This window comes from Oncorhynchus masou, unplaced genomic scaffold (assembly GCF_036934945.1).
Source record: "Oncorhynchus masou masou isolate Uvic2021 unplaced genomic scaffold, UVic_Omas_1.1 unplaced_scaffold_3095, whole genome shotgun sequence".
Lineage (NCBI taxonomy): Eukaryota > Metazoa > Chordata > Actinopteri > Salmoniformes > Salmonidae > Oncorhynchus > Oncorhynchus masou.
In genome coordinates, this window is record NW_027009513.1 from 1 (window position 1) to 22,891 (window position 22,891).

The 22,891-nt window shown below is 41.9% G+C and overlaps 2 protein-coding genes across 2 annotated transcripts; both read left to right on the forward strand.

Annotated features, from left to right (window-relative positions):
• The first annotated feature begins 826 nt into the window (after window positions 1–826).
• LOC135534171 (transmembrane protease serine 12-like) lies at window positions 827–6,231 on the forward strand. The gene is given in 5 exon segments (XM_064961280.1): window positions 827–1,017; window positions 1,393–1,670; window positions 5,696–5,748; window positions 5,750–5,837; window positions 5,996–6,231. Coding segments are annotated over 5 exon segments (846 nt in total).
• A 9,250-nt stretch (window positions 6,232–15,481) lies between these two features.
• Window positions 15,482–22,318, forward strand: LOC135534172 (elastase-1-like). The gene is made up of 5 exons (XM_064961281.1): window positions 15,482–15,684; window positions 15,782–16,035; window positions 16,246–16,391; window positions 17,718–17,870; window positions 22,163–22,318. Exons 1-5 carry the CDS (start codon window positions 15,482–15,484, stop codon window positions 22,316–22,318), a joined length of 912 nt encoding a protein of 303 aa, XP_064817353.1.
• Window positions 22,319–22,891: the final 573 nt, after the last annotated feature.

A 22,891-nucleotide genomic window follows, 5' to 3' on the forward strand; every position in this document is an offset into this window, starting at 1 on the left:
GTAAGTGATCATTAGGCTACTGATGTGGGCTACATTGATGACATGAGACTGCGTAAATTGGGCCTAAAATTCGTTGCAAATAATTATATATGCAAAATCTGAAATTATATTGTAGCCTATGATAGCCGGTATCAACATTATCCCAGTCCCTAGTTATTGATAAGTGACCTCACACACAGTCTACAGTAAACAAAAAAAAGTGACCAAACTTTTTATTACGTCACAAAGCCGACACCTCTTTGCTTTGGAACAATACATGAATGAATCAATCAATGATTGGAGATCCACCAATCCACCTGCCAGTTTAGTCCACCTACCATTTTCCTCACATAAAATGGACTTTAGGACATTTGGAATCTTTTTACAATGTGCCCTGTCCATAAGTGTATTGTTATCTGAAGTTTCAGCACAAGGAAGTAATTCTAGATCAATACCAGATATATCATGAAAAGAATTGTGCGGGGCGCGCTAAATGTTGCCAATAAACGATGACGCGAAAGCTGATTCCAGCCTATTGAGGAGACTTGTGCTACGGGCTGGCACACGCGCAGATATTAAATATATCGCTGGAACACCGATTAAGTCGTTCACATAATAATTCCAAACCAGGTGTTTTAATCAGAAAACCAGGTGTTTTAATCAGTATATGTTTACTTTGATATTGATCTTACATCGATTATGATAAGCAGAGTAAAGGGTGTTTACTTTTGCCACACTCGGCCTACTGTGATAATCAGTTTCATATGTGATCATTAGTGCGCATGCTTGACCTGCATAACTTTCAACTGAAACTTAAATTTACATTCTACATTTCCATTATTCTGCGATGGTGATGACAGCATGCGGACAGCGGCCATTGGCGGACGCTCCAGGAGGGTCACGTGTTGTTGGAGGGCGCAATGCACCTTTGGGTGCATGGCCTTGGCAGGTCAGCGTGCAGGTGAGGTCCTGGCACCTCTGTGGCGGGACCATCCTCAACAGCCTCTGGGTGCTCACCCACTGCACTGCTTCACTATCGTTCATTGAGTCATCTATATAACCAACAAGAAATAAATCACATGAATAGCCTATATTAAATCTACATAGGCTACCCCAGCCATCACCATGCCTAATCATACATGCAAAAGATAAAGCCAAACAGGTTGAATCACTTGAGATACATAATTGAAAGTGTCACTGATAAAAAATATTTTTCTTCGATTGCTTATAGGCTTAATAAGACAAAATTATTTAACTTAGAAATTACATTGCAGTGACAGATACATACTTTCTCATCTTTCAATAATGCATTTTCCTTCTAGTCAGTAAACAATGGAAAAAGCTGCTGATACTCTTCTGCTCAAAATAACAATTTCTGTTGTTTAACGCCCCAACTGCTTTTGCTGTGCCCAGACCCCATAGGAGGTCCAGTCTGCGCGTGGTGGCAGGACTCAACGTGCTAACAGAACCAGGGCAGTACTCCCAGCGCCGCTATGTTGTGGAGATCAGAACCCATGAGAAGTTCCACCCCCCCAGCTACTCCAACGACATAGCTCTTCTGCGTCTCAGCTCTCCACTGGAGAACACTGACTTTGTCCAGCCTGTCTGTACAGTGGAAGACGAGATGGAGGAGTTCAACTTAAACCTCAACCAGTGTTTCATCAGTGGTTGGGGCAGCACTTCTTTCAAAGGTTTGTGTGGGATCTATTAGGAAATGACAATATGATACAATACTACGGTTATTACTCAAACTGTAACATCAGAAACTGTCTTCCTGCTCTGCTCTCAACCCCCCGTATAACACAAACATCCATTTGAGAGGACAACAGGTTCAGCCACAGTGCAGCACCACTGGATGAAAATAAGTTTAGATGTTAAAGCCTTAGCCTCGGTACCAGTTTGTTTGTGCCATTATGATTGCACAAACATTTCTGAGACAGGCTATAAAGTATAACAGTGCTGAATGTTGAATTTAGCAGTAGATGAATACAGCATGTTTTTAAATGTATTTTTTATTTCACCTTTATTTAACCAGGTAGACCAGCTGAGAACAAGTTCTCAATTACAGTACAATTGCAACCTGGCCAAGATAAAGCAAAGCAGTTCGACACAAACAACACAGAGTTACACATGGGATAAACAAACGTACAGTCAATTACAATAAATCTATACAGTGTGTGCAGATGTAGTAAGATTAGAAGTGCGGCAATAAATTGGCCATAGTGGCAAAAAAAATGCTTGTTCGGAAATTGGAAACTGGTTCTAGATTTAATTTTGGACTGGACATGCTTAATGTGAGTCTGGAAGGAGAGTTTACAGTCTAACCAGACACTGAGGTATTTGTAGTTGTCCACATATTCTAAGTCAGAAAAGGTCCAGAGTAGTGATGCGAGCTGGTGCGGGCAGCGATCGGTTGAAGAGCATGCATTTAGTTTTACTTGCAGTTGGAGGCCACTGAAGGAGTATTGTATGGCTTTGAAGCTCGTCTGGGTCTGTTAGCACAGTGTCCAAAGAAGGGCCAGAATTATACAGAATGGCGTCATCTGCGTAGAGGTGGATCCGAGACTCACCAGCAGCAAGAAGCGACATCAATGATGTATACAGTCATTTGAGAAACCAATGCTGTTAGCAGTTTGCCGATAAGAATGCAGTGATTGACAGAGTCAAAAGCCTTGGCCAGGTCGACGAAGACGGCTGCACAGTATTGTCTTTTATCGATGGCGGTTATGATATCTTTTAGGACCTTGAGTGTGGCTGAGGTGCACCCATGACCTGCTTGGAAACCAGATTGCATAGTGGAGAAGGAATACGGTGGGATTCGAAAAGGTCGGTGAGCTGTTTGTTAATTTGGCTTTCGAACCTTAACAGAAAGGCAGGGTAGGATAGATATAGGTCTGTAACAATTTGGGTCTAGAGTGTCTCCTCGTTTGAAGAGGGGGATGAACAACGGCAGCTTTGCAATCTTTGGGATCTCAGATGATACGAAAGAGAGGTTTAACAGGCTAGCAATAGGGGTTGCAACAATTGCAGCAGGTAATTTTAGAAAGGGTCCAGATTATCTAGCCCGGCTGATTTGTAGGGTCAGATTTTGCAGCTCTTTCAGAACATCAGCTATCTGGATTTAGGTGAAGGAGAAATGGGAGGCTCGGACCAGTTGCTGTGTGGGGTGCAGAGCTGTTGACCGGGGTAGGGATAGCCAGGTGGAAAGCATGGCCAGCCGTGAAAAATGCTTATTGAAATTATTGTAGATTTATCAGTGGTGACAGTGTTTCCTAGCCTCAGTGCAGTGGGCAGCTGGGAGGTGCTCTTATTCTCCATGGACTTTAGTGTCCCAGAATTTTTGGGAGTTAGAGCTACAGGATGGAAATTTCTGCTTGAAAAAGCTAGCCTTTGCTTTCCTAACTGCGTGTGTCTATTTGTTCCTAACTTCCCTGAAAAGTTGCATATCGTGGGGCTATTCGTGCTAATGCAGTACGCCACAGGATGTTTGTGCTGGTCAAGGGCAAACAAGTCTGGTGAGAACCAGGGCTATATCTGTTCTTCGTTCTACATTTTTTGAATGGGGCATGCTTATTTAAGATGGTGAGGAAAGCACTTTTGAAGAATAACCAGGCATCCTCTACTGATGGAATGAGGTATCTTTCCAGAATACCCGGGCCAGGTCGATTAGAAAGGCCTGCTTGCTGAAGTGTTTTGGGGAGCGTTTGACAGTGATGAGGGGTTGTCGTTTGACAGGAGCCATTATGGACGCTGCAGCAATGAGGCAGTGATCACCGAGATCCTGGTTGAAGTCAGAGGTGTATTTAGAGGGCAGGTTGGTCAGGGGTTATCTATGAGGATACCCGTGTTTACGGATTCAGGGTTGTACCTGGTAGGGTCCTTGATCATTTCTGTAAGATTGAGGGCATCTAGCTTAGATTGTAGGAAGGCCGGGGTGTTAAGCATATCCCAGTTTATGTCACCTAACAGTACAAACTCTGAAGATAAATGTGGGGCAATTAATTCACATGTGGTGTTCAGGGCACACATGGCGTGGTCAGGGCACACCTGAGGGCTGAGGGGCTCTGTAACAAGCGGCAACAATGAGAGAGTTATTTCTGGAAAGGTGGATTTTTAAAGTAGAAGCTCAAACTGTTTGAGCAGATAGCAGGATAGCATGACAGAACTCTGCAGTATATTGCAACACCACCACTTTGGAAGTTCTATCTTGGCAGAAAATGTTGTAGTTGGGGATGGAATTTTTGGTGGCCTTCCAAAGCCAGGATTTAGACACGGCTAGGGATGAGGCTTTTGATGTCAACATGCATGAAACCAAGGCTTTTACGGTTACAGAAGTCAACAAATGATAGTGCCTGGGGGAATAGGAGGCGGAACTGGGGGCTACAGGGCCTGGGGTAACCTCTACTTCACCAGATGAACAGTGAAGGAGTAGGATAAGGGTACGCCTAAAGGCTATAAGAACTGGTCGTCTTGTGCGTTGGGGACTGAGAATAAAAGGAGCAGATTTATGGGCGTAGTAGAATAGATTCAAGGCATAATGTACCGACAATGGTATGGTAAGTTGCGGTACAGTGACGATGAGAGGTCTCGTCTCTAGAGGCACCAGTTAAGCCAATTGAGGTCTCCGCATGTGTGGGGTTGGACAAAAAGAGCTATCTAAGGTATTTTGAGCGGGGCTGTGTGCTCTACAGTGAAATAAAACAGTAAGAACTAGCCAAGACAGTAGTAGACAAGGCATATTGACATTAGAGAGGCATAAAGCAAACAAAGGTGTTGATCAGGAGCGCTAAGACAATGGGTAAATGGCGATGAAAGGTCAGTTTGGTACATACAGGACCTGAGTTTAAGGCTGGGGCCGACAGGTAAACAAAATTAGGTACCGTGTTATTGAAACAGTCCAGGGGGCATCAACTGTGTAGCCGAGTGATCATAGGGTCAAAAGAGCAGCAATAGGTGAGTCAGGGTGTCGTTTGGTGGTCACTACTACGCTAGGCGAGCAGAGGACACAGAGTTCATAAAAGTTAGCGGGCCTGGGCAAGTAGATGGTTCTTCGGCGACATCGTAACATAATAGCCCGTTGAGACCACATCGGGCAATCACGTCGGCAGTCCAGTCGTGATGGATCAGCGGGGCTCCTTGTCGACAAAGAGTCCAGGCCAATTGGCAAAGGATGTATTGTAGCCTAGAATTAGCTGGTATATGGGCCTAGCTCGAGGCTAGCTGGTGCTTTCTTCGGGACAGAGGCATTAGCTAACAGTAGCCACTTGTTTGCAGCTAGCTAGCTGCGATGATCCGGTGTAATGATCCAGAGCGGCAGGAATCTGGTGATGTGGTAGATAGAAGCAGTCAAATATGATCTGGGTTGATATCGCTCTGTGCAGACAGGCAGGTGTTGTCTGAGCTAAGGCTGGATGGCTGGCTGATGACAGAAAAAAAGTGAATACCGCTAGCGTGGCTAACAAAGACTAGTAGCTAGTTTGCTGGCTAGCTCCTGATAGAAGTTCTACGGCCAGGAATAAAAATAGCAGATCCGTACCACATTGGGTGAGGTGGGTTGCAGGAAAGTATATTTAGTTTGTAGATAGAAAGTGAGATTAAGATGTATAAGAAAAGACTATTGCTATTTACACAGGATAAAACGCAGGGTAAGACAAAGAAACACACACGTCTTACTGCTACGCCATCTTGGAACAATCTGTGTCTGGTATCTCTTTAGGAAAGCCAATGGACACACTGCAAGAAGCTGAGGTGGAGCTGTTTGAGCCGAAATACTTGTAACCAGATCGACTGGTACAACGGTTACATCAAGAATGGCATGATCTGTGCTGGCTCTGAGACCGGGGGTCGACACATGTCAGGTGAGGTGGCCATTATGTCTGTGTCCAAAATGGCACCCAATTACCTTTATACTGCACTACTTTTGACCAGAGCTCATGGAAAATAGGGTTACATTGAATAAACTTGTGTTCGCCATGATAATACCATAAACATACTCTGTTTTCACTGCATTATGAAGGAGACAGTGGAGGTCCACTCCAGTGCTTCAGTGAGGATCAGGAAAAATTCTACATTGTTGGCGTGACAAGTTTTGGGGATGCCTGCGGATTGCCTAAAAGACCCGGAGTGTATACTATGGCCAGCAAGTACTCAGCCTGGCTGAAGACAACTCAGTCAAGATCCCTGTCAGCCGTCTGTCAGCTAGATAACCGTTTCATCTTAGTCCTGTCCAGTGTAGTTTCTAGACTTATCTGAATGAGGTGAACTGCTGAATCTAGTCCAGTGTTTGACATAAACTACTCTCTCATGGATGGTCATTACATTTTGATGACTTTACATTGTCAATAGTTCTGTCACTTCTCAGGAGTAGCCTAAATAAACCATATTATTCAAAGGCTCTGTAGGCCATATTTGATGGGTCATTTCAACAATTGAATGATTGTTGAAGGATAAACCTGTGAAATGCCAAAAGGCCATTGTTTCCACTGTCTTACTTTATCATAGTAGCCCATTAAAACATTAGCTAGGCCTTAAGGAACATGAAACTAAATGTTGTAGCATACTAATTATTTCTTGAGAGAATTCTATACTATTATATTCCTTAGGACTACTAGCCTACTTATATTGGCAAGACTTTGATCTCACAGGTTGGCAAAATGTCAAGTTGACACTGAGCAGAGGTGCCCCTTTGTGATTGGTCCCCAAAACATTATATATATTATATAATTAATGGATTATGTTTTAAATGTGTACATTTTCCTGTTTCACAAATATATTGTTCAAAAAGATCTGTTCAGTTACTTACTACTGTCGTGTCTTTGGCTATGCCGGATTAAGTGATATAACATGCTATTCTATACAATCCTTTCTCTGTAATTAATATTACTTGATTGAGCTTATCATGTAAATGTAATTAACTAGAAAGTTGTGGCACCAAGCTGTTATCCTCCGAATAAACTCTTAAAGACCTAGTAATATTTTACATCAATAGCAGTCAATATTACTCGTCACCTTATTTCAGTCTCATCTGAAAGTTGTCAATTCTTGGTTTTCTTCACGAACCCTGGCTAACAAGTTGAATCAGCAATACAAAAGTGGGTTTAATTATTTATTTACTAAATACCAAACTAATCACACAGAATTACATATACACAGAATGAATCATACCTTAAATACAAATTATGTCATAAAGGAAAACGTCCCTAGCAGACGGAACAGGTATGACAGCTGGTTACACAAAGGAAAATGGGTTGGGTTTAAGTGAAAGAGTGGGAAGACTGAGGAAAAAGGGAGAAGCTGTGCTATCGTAAATACAATATCCTATGCATTATAAATTACCGCCCATTTGGAAAAGGAAAATGCAATAAATATTTACTCTGAGCTGCGCTTCAATAGGTTGGTGGTAGATGGAAGGCCATGTTGCCCAACAGAGTCCTTTGAAGAGTGTCTCTGGTGGTAAACGGGAAACATTGCTAGTGTCATCGTTGGGTGGTAGGCGGGATACTCTGTATGTCCTTTCCTAGCCCACGTTTTTAGCTGCTGTTGCTAACTCAACGGCTAGAATGTCTCACTTCTTTAGTGAATAAGAGTTCAAAGTTCATACCATTCACAACCAAAGCTCACACTGAGGTTGGCTTAGTTCTGTAGTTGACATGTTAGTCCTTTTTTAACGTATGGACCGTCGTCCTCGGAACAGGAGGTTACATTTTCGTCAAGGGCTTATATAGTGGAGGGAGAAGGGAGTGTTTTCATAGTTTTATAACCCATGTGTCTTCACAGGGCGGGCCACTGATTGAGCAGAGCCCGGCTAATGGTAATCGGGCCGAATCCACTTCAGCTTATACGGCTCAATACATTTTTTGAGGAGTAAGGCCATTTAGGTTTTTATTACACTCAACATGCATTCTTCTAAGATCCTCAAAGTTCTTTAAAGAATCTTAGGGTTCTTAGCACTGAAAATGGCTCCTAAAAGGTTCTTCGAAGAACCCCATAGGAGGTGGGGTTCATCGAGGAACCTTCTTGGTTGGGGGTTCTTGCAGGAACCTAACTGCCCAACTGAAACATTTCGATTTGAAAGGACACTGAAAAATGTGAAGATCTCAATTTAAGGTTTGTCCCTTGTATGATCTAAATTTATATTGTTTTATGATAATACCATCTGTCTTTTCATGTGTGCCAGTCTTTCTAAAACAGAAAATGGACACAATTCAATGGATATCAAGAGGTAAGAATATGTAGGCTATAAGAATATGTTGAAGGCTGGCTGTACTGCGTGCAGATGACTGAACAGCTCGCTTTTGACAAAGGTATGTCTATTGGTATGTTATGCAGTTCGCATTTACCATCGTCCTCCCTTACCATTATAATAAATATCCCATATGTCATTATCAAAACAGGTTTTTTTCATTCACATTCAACACAAAAACCAAGCTATGAATTCTGTTGTGTGCATGTTAAGTTAATCATCTGTATAAGTACTATTTTTTGGGACGTCACCCTCCCTACACCGCTGATGAATATAACAGGAAACCTGTTCGATCACAATGCACTGAAATTCATTCTGGCTGTGGATACGGAGAACATCAACACATTAACATCAATACGCCAGAGGATATATCCATCGGACTTGGGGCTCTGCTGGGAGTTTACCTCATTTAGATTTTATTATTCTGCTTTGCTGCTAAAATCATAAAGACTGAGAACTAAAACATTGTGTTATTGTTATGTGTATTGTTATTATTATTAGGGAATGGGGGGGTAGTTAAAAAATAAACCCCAAAGGGTTCTTTGAGGATACATTAAAAGGGCTATTTGAAGAACTTATAGGGGTTCCCCCACAGTTTAACTATGAAGAACCCCTAAAGGACACTCCAGGGACCTTTTCTTTTTAGAGTGTAAAGCAGCGATTTGTTGGGAAGAAAAACATCAAGGAACGTTTTGCTAGATAGCTCATTTTAGTTAGCTAACATTAGCTCTCTGGCTAATCCTCCATGGGCATGGTACGTTTACCTGTTATAGCTAGCTAATGTTTTGACATTTTGATACTATCTGTTTAGTTAATGTATGTGTGTGTGTTCTCTCTCTGTCTCTGTGTGAGAGACAGGGAGAGATGATGATCACAATAGCTTTAAATAGCTAGCATGACAACGTTGACATGACAATGTTGTGCATGTGTGACGGAGAGAGATAATGATCACAATAACTTATAGAAAAGATTCTCATCATGTCAACATTGTGTCGTGCTGGCTTTGTGAGTGTGTGTGGTTGATTAATACAAATACAGGAAACATTGATTCTGTGTGTGAGACATTGTTAGCAAGCCTAGTTCTTGAAACGTGTACGCCTCAATATGAATGTGAAGTTCTTCTTGATTCATCAAGGATCCTTGAATTTTTGTGTGTTTGTATTTGACAATATGATACATTTTGTACATCACTGCTCCCCCTCAACACTCATTCTGAAGATACACTTCTCAACAGCCCTTTTCAATTATTATTATTTTTTTCTTTTCAGGGACCTTCTAGCTTGGATGGAGGAGAGAACAAAGCGAAGTAGTACAGTATTTATCCAGCCTGCTGACTAAGAAATGTAAATAGCCAAGGTTTTGCTGTCCATCTCTCTCTATATATCTCAGTTTGTCTGCCTGACTGACATATTTCTGAGGGGAACGATAGTCAGTGTACTTGCTAGGCTAAGTCTAACTTAGTGAAGACCTTAGGTAATGGTTAATCATGATTTGTTTCTGTCTTTACAGTTCCTGAAACATCAATGACCTGATGCATGGCCTCTACACCCACTCAGTAACCAGTGATCTATTCTGCTACATCCCGGGGAATGGAGAGAGCAGAACCACCCTCCTCAAATCCATAGTCATAACGGTAAGTTCTGTGTGCGAAATGTTACTTTTTTCTCTTTGATACTCTGATCTTCAATGTGTATTGATTCCTACTAACCGGCTTGGTAAGAGCTTGGCTTGTACTAGCTATGCTGATGATCATTAATGTTTGTTTTTCTCTGCATCAGGTCTCACTGAGACTGGATTCCCCATGCGACATCCTATTCAGCTGACCATGCTTGCCTGATCATAGTGTAAGTAGATTCAATTGAAATAGCACCGCTTCTAATAATATATTTTAACTCGCCTTTTTTTTCAGGTGCAAAACCCATGTGTCCTGATTCAACAGACACCTCCACTTTCTCTCTTACTCATTCTCCCTGTCGCTCACTCAAACTCACACAGATGCGCAGTTGCAGAGAAGAGATTTGCCAATTACACCCCCGCTAACAAAAAAAAAAAAACTGTTCGGCACTAAATGTCATTTTTATTCAGACATTTGGAACAACACAAATAAATAATCATAACATTTAAAACTGTATAAATGTAAAAGTATATACAAAAATAAGAAATATCAAAAGAAGTAACAAAGACACATTTGTGGGGATTTGACACTCGAGCATCAATACATTACACATCCCCCAACACTGTCAACCAAGAGTCAAGACTAAACCAATACACCTCGGTGGTGTGTAGACTGGTTTATATTATTCATAACGATTTCACACAAACCAGAAAAAAATGCAACAATGTCTGAAACTTTATATTCACAGTATTATGAATGAATTGTGGTTCATTTGGTAGTATTTCGTAGTGTGACTGATGTTACTAATTGCATTGGTAGATCCCCCCCCCCCCCCCCTACCTCGGGCTTCCAGTGGGGAGACCCCCGCCCCCTCCCGTCTCATACTTCTGAGTGGGAGACCTTCCCAGGCAGTAGTCTGCCTCGCTCACAAACTAGAATCAGGGCGCCCACTCCGACAAGGTTAATTGACCCACAGTCCCACACGGTGACATGATATCATTGACGTGAAATGCAAATAAGCAATAGAAAACCAATCGCGCAAATGTCACCAGTCCGATTTAAAAAATAAATAAATTGGAGGCTGGCCCGTGCCGCCGGCAAGATGCTGACCTGGGCGGCTGCCTATATCGCCTATACCTAAATCCGCCACTGCTTGCAGGAATGAAATAACAGACGCCATAACTTTGGAAAAATATGATATTTTGTCTCTTTGCACATACTTACATTTTTGCATCCCCCAATTGAGGAAAGCTTGGCAATCTCTGTACAGGACAATGTCCTCAGGATTATGGAGCGCTGTGGAACAGTATTAGGTATTAGGTTAAAAAAAACTTGACCATTTAGAGATCAGTAAAAAAAAATGATATTATCCAACTACTGTCGACTATCCTCTTTCTTAAATTATTTTAGATTTATGACCAATGAATTAATGTCCTAATATGAAGGGACAGACGAACAAATATGCCTTTGCTACCACTCGTGTGTGCTCCATTGTCATTGGTAAGTAAATGTGAGCAGTTGAGACATTTGACATAGACAATGAGACATTTTTTGTAGATTATGAGTGTTAAAGATATTTTACTGTGTGTTACTGTTGTCTTATCCTGCATGCCCACATTGTGCCAATTGTTAATTTATTTTCTTCTCTTTTTATGCTTACAGTAAGTGTCATGAAATGCCAGAAAAGTCAGGAGGTCGATTGGCTTTCTAAGGTATAACGGACACACATTTTCAACTAGTGCCAAGGAAATACTTTTAACCAGCTGAGTCCACAAAATCTCTTCAACTAGTAGCAAGGAAATACTTCTAACATAATTTTCTAGTTTTCTTTTCAAATCTCAAATTGATAAAGATGTAATGCGCTAAGGCCTCCCGAGTGGTGCAGATGGAGCAGACGCACCAGCAATAGTGCCACAAACGTCTGTTGTTTGACGAGAGAGCAACTGGGGATGCAGCATGAAGGAATCCCTCAGCTGATGCCATAATGGAGGTCCAGACCTATTTGGGGGAGCCCCTCCAAAGATCTGCAGATCCTCTGAGCTGGTGGAAGAACAAGGCCTCTGTCTACCCACGGCTTACTAAAGTCAGGACAGGGAGTCTCTGCATAGTGACCACATCCATTCCCTCTGAGAGGGTCTTCTCGAAAACGGGACAAATAATTACTGAGAGAAGAAAGCTCATCAGCCCCTCGAAAGTGAGGCAGCTTGCATTTCTGAATGCAAATCTCTTATAAAAGCTAAATATGGTCAGCATTCCTGTGTGCTGCTCGTTATAACATGGCAATAAAGAAGAGAGCGAAAAAAGGGACCAGTTTAATATTTTAAGTGGGATGCTGCAGTTCTGCACATTGTTATTTATTTTTCTTTGATATGTGCAATATTCTATTATTATGTTGTTCAGATTGTATTTGTTTTGAATTGTTACATTTATATACACTTTGTTTATATAGATTAAAAGTTATACTTTAAATGCAAACGTTTAATAGCATTATTTTTCATAATAAACCAATGCATTTTTAAATACATTGTGGTTAAGGTAGAGCGTGATTTCATTTAATAATTTAATTAGAATTGTTTTAACACTAGTCAATATCAAACTATCGCAAACTGTTTGACTTGAAAAAATACAAAACATTTTTTTAAAGAGCCGTTTGGGAGCCAAATGAGCCGGCTCTTTTTGGTGAGCTGGGCCGAACGTCCCGGCTCGCGTCCCGGGTATTCAGTCAATCAGTGGACGCCGCTGCCAATATGTTGCAATGACACCGTTTGGTTGGCCTGCATATAAGCATATTTTAAGGCAGCCTCCACTGCAAGGTGGACTGGACGTTACGATAGGGGTGCATGCGTAAATTCACTCTGGAGTTCTAGTGGGAACTCAGAGTGTGCTCTGGGCGTTCGTAAATTAATCAATTATTCTGCGCTTTGCCCCACTCAGACGAGAGTGCTCTGAAATCGGAGTGAATTTACGAACGCGCCCATTGTGTATGACAAGTTGAGTTCGCCAATCATGGTGCTCTGTTTGTGTGGCGCGCACTCAACGATCAATGTTGGGAGTGCGTCATCAAATGTAACAGTTTTTGACCGTTTGAATAAAGGTTTCTCGTACCAGTTTGTCAATGTAGCTAGCTAGCTAGTTAGCGAACGCCTGGTCGAGCCGTATAGCTAGCAACATCTGGCTAACTTACTTTGCTAAGATGAACTCCTGTGCCAAATTGTTCATTTTGATAGCCATCGCAGGAGTTTGTGTTATCTTGTATTTGGCCACTTTGGAGGAACATGTTACAACAGACCGTGAGTAGCTAGCACAGCGTTTAGTAAACAAACATTCCTTGGCTGATATACCTGTATTATACTCGGTGTATTATATACAGTTGAAGTCGGAAGTGTACATACATTTATGTTGGAGACATCTACTTTGTGCATGACACAAATAATTTTTCCAACAATTGTTTACAGACAGATTATTTCACTTATAATTCACTGTATCACAATTCCAGTGGGTCAGAGGTTTATATACACTTAGGTGACTTTGTGTCTTTAAACACCTCGGAAAATTCTAGAAATTTTGTCATGGCTTTAGAAGCTTCTGAACGGCTAATAGACATAATTTGAGTCAATTGGAGGTAAACCCGTGGATGTATTTCAAGGCCTACCTTCAAACTCAGTGCCTCTTTGCTTGACATGGGAAAATCAAAAGAAATCAGCCAAGACCTCAGATAAAAATGTAGACCTCCACAAGTCTGGTTCATCCTTGGGAGCAATTTCCAAACACCTGAAGGTACCACGTTCATCTGTACAAACAATAGTACGCAAGTATAAACACCATGGGACCACGCAGCCGTCATACCGCTCAGGAAGGAGATGCATTCTGTCTCCTAGAGATGAACGTACTAGAGGTCGACCGATTATGATTTTTCAATGCCGATACCGATTATTGGAGGACCAAAAAAGCCGATACCGATTAATCGGCCAATTAAAAAAAAATATATATATTTTTTAATGCATTTGTAATAATGACAATTACAACAATACTGAATGAACACTTATTTTAACTTAATATAATACATCAATAAAATCAATTTAGCCTCAAGTAAATAATGAAACATGTTCAATTTGGTTTAAATAATGTAAAAACAAAGTGTTGGAGAAGAAAGTAAAAGTGCAATATGTTCTTTGTAAGAAAGCTAACGTTTCAGTTCCCAGATAAGAAGTTTTAGGTTGGCCTCCCGGGTAGCGCAGTGGTTAAGGGTGCTGTACTGCAGCGCCAGCTGTGCCACCAGAGACTCTGGGTTCGCGCCCAGGCTCTGTCGTAACCGGCCGTGACCGGGAGGTCCGTGGGGCGACGCACAATTGGCCTAGCGTCATCCGGGTTAGGGAGGGTTTGGTGCAGGAGGGACTGGTGCACTTCACAAAGTAGACGGCATCATGATGCAGGAAAATAATGTGTATATATTGAAGCAACATCTCAAGACATCAGTCAGGAAGTTAAAGCTTGGTTATTTGCGGTCTTCCAAATGGACAAAGACCCCAAGCATACTTCCACAGTTGTGGCAAAATGGCTTAAGGACAAGAAAGTCAAGGTATTGGAGTGGCCATCACAAAGCCCTTACCTCAATCCCATAGAAAATTAGTGGGCAGAACTGAAAAAGTGTGTGCGAGCAAGGAGGCCTACAAACCTGACTCAGTTACACCAGCTCTGTCAGGAGGAATGGGCCAAAATTCACCAAACTTATTGTGGGATGCTTTTTGTGGAAGGCAAACCGAAATGTTTGACCCAAGTGAATACAATGTTTTAGCCTATTCAAAATATGCTGATGATATGCCTCTAGTTGGCCTTCAGCTTGAGGGGCTAGACGTTGATGATCTCGGACCACGATGCACATATTAATGACTGAAATCACATAGATGACAGGGTGCCCTTCAGTCTTGTTAATGCTGATGATGGATGTCCTTCTCTTCATGATGATCATGGTTTTAGACCAATGATGCAACACATAGGAACTTAGAACTGCAATAAGACAATAACACTTTTGTACTTTGATCTGGAGAATGATCTGCTCATCATGGGGTATTAATCCTGTTTTATGTGTGGTGAAGCCAAAGACAAATTTCCACAATGCGTAGACATTTTTCTAAATCTATAAGGGACTCAGATAAACTGATGTAGCTATCGGTCATAGCTAGCCTAATCCGAATTCTGCTCCATTGCTGGTATTTATGTTTTTGTTGCCAGAAACAGTCTTAATCAAGAAATAAGTTGATCATGGATTGTCGGTTAAGTTACATGCTGACCAGACCGGAAACGTCGTGTGCTTGCGAGCGTCACAAAATAAATGTAGAAGTCCCCAAATTAATGTCATTGGTTCAAAGTTTGTTTTGCTATTTTAACCTGCGTGTCATGATCGTGTTTGGTGTAGGGGACAAAATACATTTATGCACGATAGAGCACACGCGCAGCCGGTTTGGGTTCTGTGTAAGGCCTACTTCTGTGGTAACATTTCCCCAGCCCCATCAGCTTTATGTACCAGGTATTGATGTCTTCAAATGGTGTTTCAGCCTAATGGCCACCCAAACACAAACTCAGGATTGTGGTTCTTGTCTTCGTATTTAGTGAATTGTGGAAAGAGACCAGAGAGACCATCAACGATGATGCCATTTGACTATGACGATTATGGTGGTGGTCGGTTCGTTGGTGGCACTCCAATTGACCCTAGTATTTGGCCGTGGCAAGTCTCCATCATGCACCGTCCGACCGCAGCAGATCCTTTTCAGCATCACTGTGGAGGAGCCATCATCAGCCAGGACTGGATACTGACAGCTGCCGTATGTGTTCATGCACCACAGCATCGGTATATACCACAGCATATATTAAGTCTACCGTTTAGCTACTTTAGCAGTTGTCTTTTCCCAAAACTTTTCTTTGCCCTTTTGTTGCAGCCTTTCAAGCAACCTGATAGTCAAAGCTGGGACCACGGATACAAACCACAATGACGCGAACACACAGGAATTACAAATTGAGAGGATAGTCCCGCACAAACGTTTTAATCCTATCACACTGAGATACAACATTGCACTTCTGAAGTTGAAACCCCCCCTTGTATTCAACACCTTTGTGGATGAAATTTGCATCCCAGATAATTCCAATGTTGAAGAACATCAGTATGGTATCTGCCACATCACAGGCTATGCGGGGCCCAATGGTAAGTCTTACAACAAAATAACATGGTTTACATCGTCAAAGTAGAGCTGGCCATATAGCCGACTGTAGGGGCCTGAAATGGTCAGAAACGATGGTCATGGGAAGAGCAGGTGTCTTTAATGTTTTGTATACTCAGTGTATTAAAAACAAAAATATTATAATGTATAAGCCTTTAACACAAATTACGGTTAACCCATTTGCTCTTCGACAGCAAACACCAGCATTTTACAAGAAGCAGAAGTGAAGAAAATTGGCAATCCCAGGTGTAACATGCCTACCTGGTGGAACTACAAAGTGGCTAGAGACATGTTTTGTATGTCTCATCCCAGTGGCATGGGTGGTCCTGATGGTTGTGAGGTAAACAGAGGCCGATACAACCTGTTACATTCAGACAAGAGATGTGTCCCCAATGGCACATCTTGTGACCAGAGCCCTGGGGTGCCATTTGGGACACAGACATGTCCTACATTTTGTTTAATCTCTGACATTTTAGATAACATGTTAGTTAGACAAAAATATAAAGTGTTCTTTTATTTCAGCTCTTGAAACATCTCAGAAATGTCCCATATGCACAAAAAGATATCAAATGTTGTGCACACATTTGTTTACATCCCTGTTAGTGAGCATTTCTTTAGCCAAGATAAATCGATCCACCAGACAGGTGTGGTATATCAAGAAGCTGATAACACAACATGATCATTATACAGGTGCACATTGTGCTGGGGACAAAAGTCAACTCTAAAATGTCCAGTTGTTGTCACACAACGCAATGCTACAGATGTCTCAAGTTGAGAGACTGTGCAATTGGCATGCTGATGGCAGGAATGTCCACCAGAGCTGTTGCCAGATAATTGCATTTTTATTTCTCTACCAAAAAGCCGCCTCCATCGTTTTAAAGAATTTAAACATGTCAACGTTGTGAACAAAGGGCCCAATGGGGGCAGTGGTGTTATGGTATGGGCAGGCATAAGCTATGGACAACAAACAAAATTGCATTTTATTGATGGCAAATTGAATGCACGGAGATACCGTGACGAGATTCTGAGGCCCATTGTCGTGCCATTCATCCACCCCATCACCTCATGTTTTCAGCATGATAATGCACAGCCCCATGTTACAAGGATCTGTACACAATTCCTGGAAGCTGAAAATGTCCCAGTTCTTCCATAGCCTGCATAATCACCGGACATGTCACCCATTGAGCATGTTTGGGATGCTCTGAATCGATGTCTACAACAGTGTGTTCCAGTTCCTGCCAATATTCAGCGACTTTGCAGAACCATTGAAGAGTAGGACAGCATTCCACAGGCCACAATCAACAGCCTGATCAACTCTATGAAAGGGGATGTCACGCTGCCTGAGGCAAATGGTCACACCAGATACTGACTGGATTTCTGATCCAGTATCTGTGACCAACAGATGCATATCAGTATTCCCAGTCATGTGAAATCTATAAATTAGGGCCTCATTTATTTCAATTGATTGATTTCATTATATGAACTGTAACTCAGTAAAATCTTTGAAATTGTTGCATTTATATTTTTGTTCATTTATGTTGTAAAAATCCATGTTATGATAATTAATATTCTTCAAGAAGATCACCTCCCGAAAGAACACGAATCCCAAAGTCACAAAGTAGTTATGTTAAGTTTAAATGTTTGCTTATCGCTTGTTTTTCCTCAGATGAATCTTGGGGGCCCTGTGAGCTGCTTCATGCCTGCAAACAACCGCTACTACCTCTATGGGGTGCGGGTGTATAGCAAAGACTGTGGTGTGCCTCAGCGGCCCAACATTTACCTCAAAGTGAGCAAGCATTTCTACTGGATTCAAAGAGAAGTTGGGGACAGCGCCCCCCATCCTTGCATCAATTCACATTCGTTCTTTGGCCATGTGCTTTTTTTGCTTTCCAGCTTAGCTAAGGTGGTGATTTGACAGTTTCCACACCAGTTACATTTGTGACATTTTATTTATTAATTTAATTTGAGAACAGTCTAAATATTTTTAACTAAACATGATACTATAAATAAAAAGTATGGAGGAAAGGATTTTGAGCGCTCAGACAATACAAATAAAGCTGACACCCCCACAGGGGCAGGGAGCAGCGCCATAGACACCAGGCTTGGAGGGTGGGGTGAATAGTAGAGACAGGCAAAAGTTTGCCATGCAACGTCAGGGTAGATGCTACTGTACGTAATGACTTTTTTGTTGATGCAGATTGTACAACATTGGGTTGCCTTGTATTTGATATCTCAGATGACAAATTAAGTAGACTTTACCCCCACATATACTCATTCCAAAATGTAACTTGCCTGCAAATGTTGTGAAAAGCTGAAGTTAAGCCAAGAGATCTAGAAAACACTAGGACATTCAGCTGAGAAAGATTCCATTTTCCTCTGTAATAATGTGGTAACGCACAATATTTTCATCCATCTCTTTCATTAGTCTCCGCCACAGCATCCCTTTTCAACACTTTTAGGAATTAGCGCCTGAGCAGCCCAACCACAAATTACAGAAATGGGTGGGCTGTTGATGTTCAAAATGAAGTGACTGTCAGGTCGTAACACCAATCAGACATCAAGTGGGAGGGGCTGTAGCGGAAACCAGCGGCTGTGAAAAGAGACTAGTGGCTTTACAGATCACAGAGCAGAGACATGCTGACAAAAGCAGATTTTTATTGTTTCATTTTGCTAAACCAAATAGAAAACAAATGATCCCCATTGACAACATGACAGAACGTTGGTCAAATAGGACACGTTTGCCTCAGTTGGAACTCATTGCATCACTGACAATATTGAGAAGATCTTGTACAGCATTTATGCATAGTGAACAGCCTTGAGGTATATATATTTTGGGCCCTTGATGTTTACAAATAACATTAATCATCCGAAATATATTGTTTTATCACTACACAAGTACAGTACATTGTGCTTTACAATAGACTAAAAGCTTAACATCCTTTATTGTTTTCAGTTTTTACTGCAATTGGCACAGTGTTTATTACAAAATATATGGAAATATTGGCAATCCTGATCATTTGTCCTAGCCTGGTCCCATACCGGTTTGTACTTTTGCCAATTGGAGCTGGCACAATAGTACAAACAGGCTGGAACTCAAGCTAGGTTTTTCCATGGATAGAATCTTGAAAAACGTTCCCCTCATTTCCAGTTTTGGATAGCACCAATGTGTCTAATGAATGTATGGCAGGACAACATGTTGTCACACCCATAGAATTAGATTGAGTAGAACGGGCTTGGAACCGCTCACACCATGAAGATTGAGTGGTAAATTCCTTCTAGTTCTATGGTCACACCACTATAAGATAAGATGATGATTTAAACATGCAAAGGTGGAATGATACAGTAGCAGCTTGGCAAGAAAGCCAAATACCACAGAATAGTCCCAAAAACATTTTTTTTTTTTTAAATGAATCATTAAATGTAACTTTACTCTAAAGATGGACTTAAGTTACAATGTTTGTCATTCAAGTAGTTTTAACAACTTCCTAAATCAAACAAGGCTTTTGTTTTGCCACAGCGTTGTGTAGGGTGGTTGAAAAAACATTACAATCACAAACAAGGCTGCATGAAAAACATTACAATCATTTAAATAATGAATTTCTCATTTGGATGGATGGAATAAAAATAGTTTGATGCTAGGCTGGATCCTTGGGATGTCCTGCTAGAGTCAACCCCTAAAAATTACATTACAGAGAAGGACATAAAATAAGCCAATGAACAAAAAAGAACTGGCATTTTGGAACAAAAATATTGTTCAATATTTTGATGTTCATTTAATTAAAAGGGAAATTCAACTTTTTTTCCACAAGGAAAGGCAAACGATGTCTCCATTTAAACCATACGATCACACACACCAGTAATAATGATATGGAAAAGTGCAAATTGTTACCACCTGCCAAACCATATGATATGCTTCCTTTAATTTTGAAATGTGTTACTTAGCCTACGTTTAAGTCTGTGATGCAGAAATTTTCTGTCAAGTATGAAAGATCAGTCAAGTTTTATGAACAAAGAACAAGTTCATCATTTCAATGTACACCAGTTATACAGTTTTTGACCTCTAAAATATACCCTATACGGTCAACATCTTACCCTTCACAATCCCTTTTCTAGTCATAATACAATCAGAATAATGAAATTAAAACCTTTGACAAATAATAATAGTAAAAGTATTACAAGTTCCACAGGTTTTATAAGGCAAGAATTTGTCCTCATCTTATACCCACTGCCAACTGGGTTTGGTAATTCACCAAGTCCTTGATTTATGAAGATGTCACGTTTCATGATGGCACAAACCAAAGGGAAAGGGGATATCTAGTCAGTTGTACAACTGAATGCATTCAACTGAAATGTGTCTTCCACATTTAAAGGCACAGCAGTCTTCCGACATCCCAGATGTAGCTTCATGTGAAGTTAGTCAGAGATATAGATGCCCCTTGGTGACTCAATGGGCACTCCAGAATCAACAAACAAGCCTAGCAATTGACTAGCCACGGACCCCAAGTCTTTGTCATCTGAAAGCCTGTGACAGAGGCCAGCAGCTGACTGACTGATACTTATTCAAGCTAAGATAGTGATTCAGCAGAGGAGCCTCCATGATATCAGGTCAGCCAGCAAGTTAATCAGAAGTTTATTGTTCCATATCACCAGTATTTTGTGCTTGCTAGATATTTAAATAATGACGATAAATAGAGCTGTGTGAAGATAAATATGTACAGCCGTATGTCTGTACATGCATATAACCCTGACCCCATAAAACAGCAGTTAAACCAGAAGTCCATTTTATTCACATGATCGATGAGAGAACTCTCATGGAACGATTCCTGCTCATACATCAAGACCTTAAAATATTGTCCCCCAAAAATAAACACGGTCTGTTTTGTTGTGCGAGTCTGCTGGTATGTTTATGTTGCACATCTGTTTCATTCCATACCAATGACAAGTGTGTTTTAAAAGTGGATTTTTCTAGCATGTCTAAAAGCTTTTAACATAGCAGTAAAGTGTAAAAAAAAAAAAAAAAACGAGATCTATGGGACAGACACGTAAGATGACCGGTCAATTCCAGCTCTGCAGTAAGTACAGCTACTGAGGTGCAGGCGTTTGTCCGACTCAGTGGGCTGTACTTACTGCTGCTATTGTATTGTTTGTGATATTGTTTAGTTCTTCTGCATTTCTTGATGAAAAATGGAAGTGAGTAGAGGAGGTCAGAGTCTCCCATCGACAATCCAGGTGACATATAGATAGCCTCTCAAATAGCACCCTATTCCCTATTTAGTGGACTACTTTTGACCAAGGCCCATAGGGTAGTACACTATATAGGGAATAGGTTGCCATTTGGGACGTACAGTACACATGGTCCCAAGTCTTTCCAACTCCTTTGGTCATTGTCTCATGAGGAGTTGATCTGCATAAACTAGTCCCATACACTGGGAATAGGCTAGGAGAGATTATGGAAGGACAAGGAAAGGTTAAAGTGCATGGGGGAAGCTTCCAGCTCGTCACGTTGACTCCACAGTCATATCCTGACCAACATGACGGACTGTGGACCACTCAGGAGAGAGGAGAGAGCAGGGTACAGGCTGAACCAGGGAATGGATCGAGATAAGAAACACACCTCTGTATTTTCTTATATAAAACAAGATTCACAATAATAATGTCTGGGGATAAAATCATGGTTAGGAGCAGTTGGGGAGAGACAGTGGATGAGGGTATTGGCAAACATCTACTTGATAGGTGGACCCAAGTGTCAATCAAAGAGGAGAAACCAATCATCTTCCTACTCTGTCAGTGAGAGGCAGGGAGTGGTTGGAAAAGCACCAGTAAGAAGCAGCAAAACCCCATGCAGACAGACATGCTCTAACTTCACTCCCACCCACAGCCTTAATAAACCGTCTCTGTTTCATAGAGAGTAGACTCTGGCCGAGAGAAAAAGAAAGCTGGGGCAGGAATTACTGTAACAGGATGGCTAAACCAAGTCCAAGCCCATCCACCAATGCTACTCCTGCCCTGCCAATCTGTCCCACTGCCAGATGAGTGAGTGTGTGAGGTCCATTCTTGGGAGAAGTAGTCCACCCCCCAGCCCCCTCTCTGTGTCTAGCGCCTCCCTCTCAGAGCCTCTATACTTTAGCCTCTACCCCAGTGGACCCCCAGAGCCAGCCTCCACTTCAGTGGACCCCCAGAGCCAGCCTCCACTCCAGTGGACCCCCAGAGCCAGCCTCCACTCCAGTGGACCCCAGAGCCAGCTTCCACTCCAGTGGACCCCCATAGCCAGCCTCCACCCCAGTGTGAATGGGGCCTGGGCCCTCCTCACATGTTATAGGCCACGTAGATGGGGTCCAGCTGGTCGGCCAGGAACGAGTCCCGGAGGTGCATCCTCTGCTTCTCTCCCCGTGAGTTGATGGGGATGACCCCCCGGGTCAACAACAACCACCACGCCCACAATCAGGTGGTGCTCCTCCAGAACCACGTTGGTCACCAGAGGCACCAAGTCCAGGGCCTCCTGCTCCGACCCGGCCAGCTCTGCCACTACTACCAGGAGGTTGGTCCACGTGAACACAGCACTGTGGAGAGAGAGAGACAGCCACCCATCAAGTTAACATTCAGGGGTACACAGCAGATATAGAGAATGACCAGCACCAACAGTCAGTCACTCATCAAGTTCAACATTCAACTGGTACAGTGGGGACGGTGCTGTGTACCCTTCCCGTTCTTTCTCAACACCAAGGAAACCAAACATGTGGGTTTATACTAGATACAGTATATGTCAATGTCAAACACAGTTCTGGTACAGACTACAAAACAGTCACATCAGGTTACAATACACCTAGTGAAGCATGCATG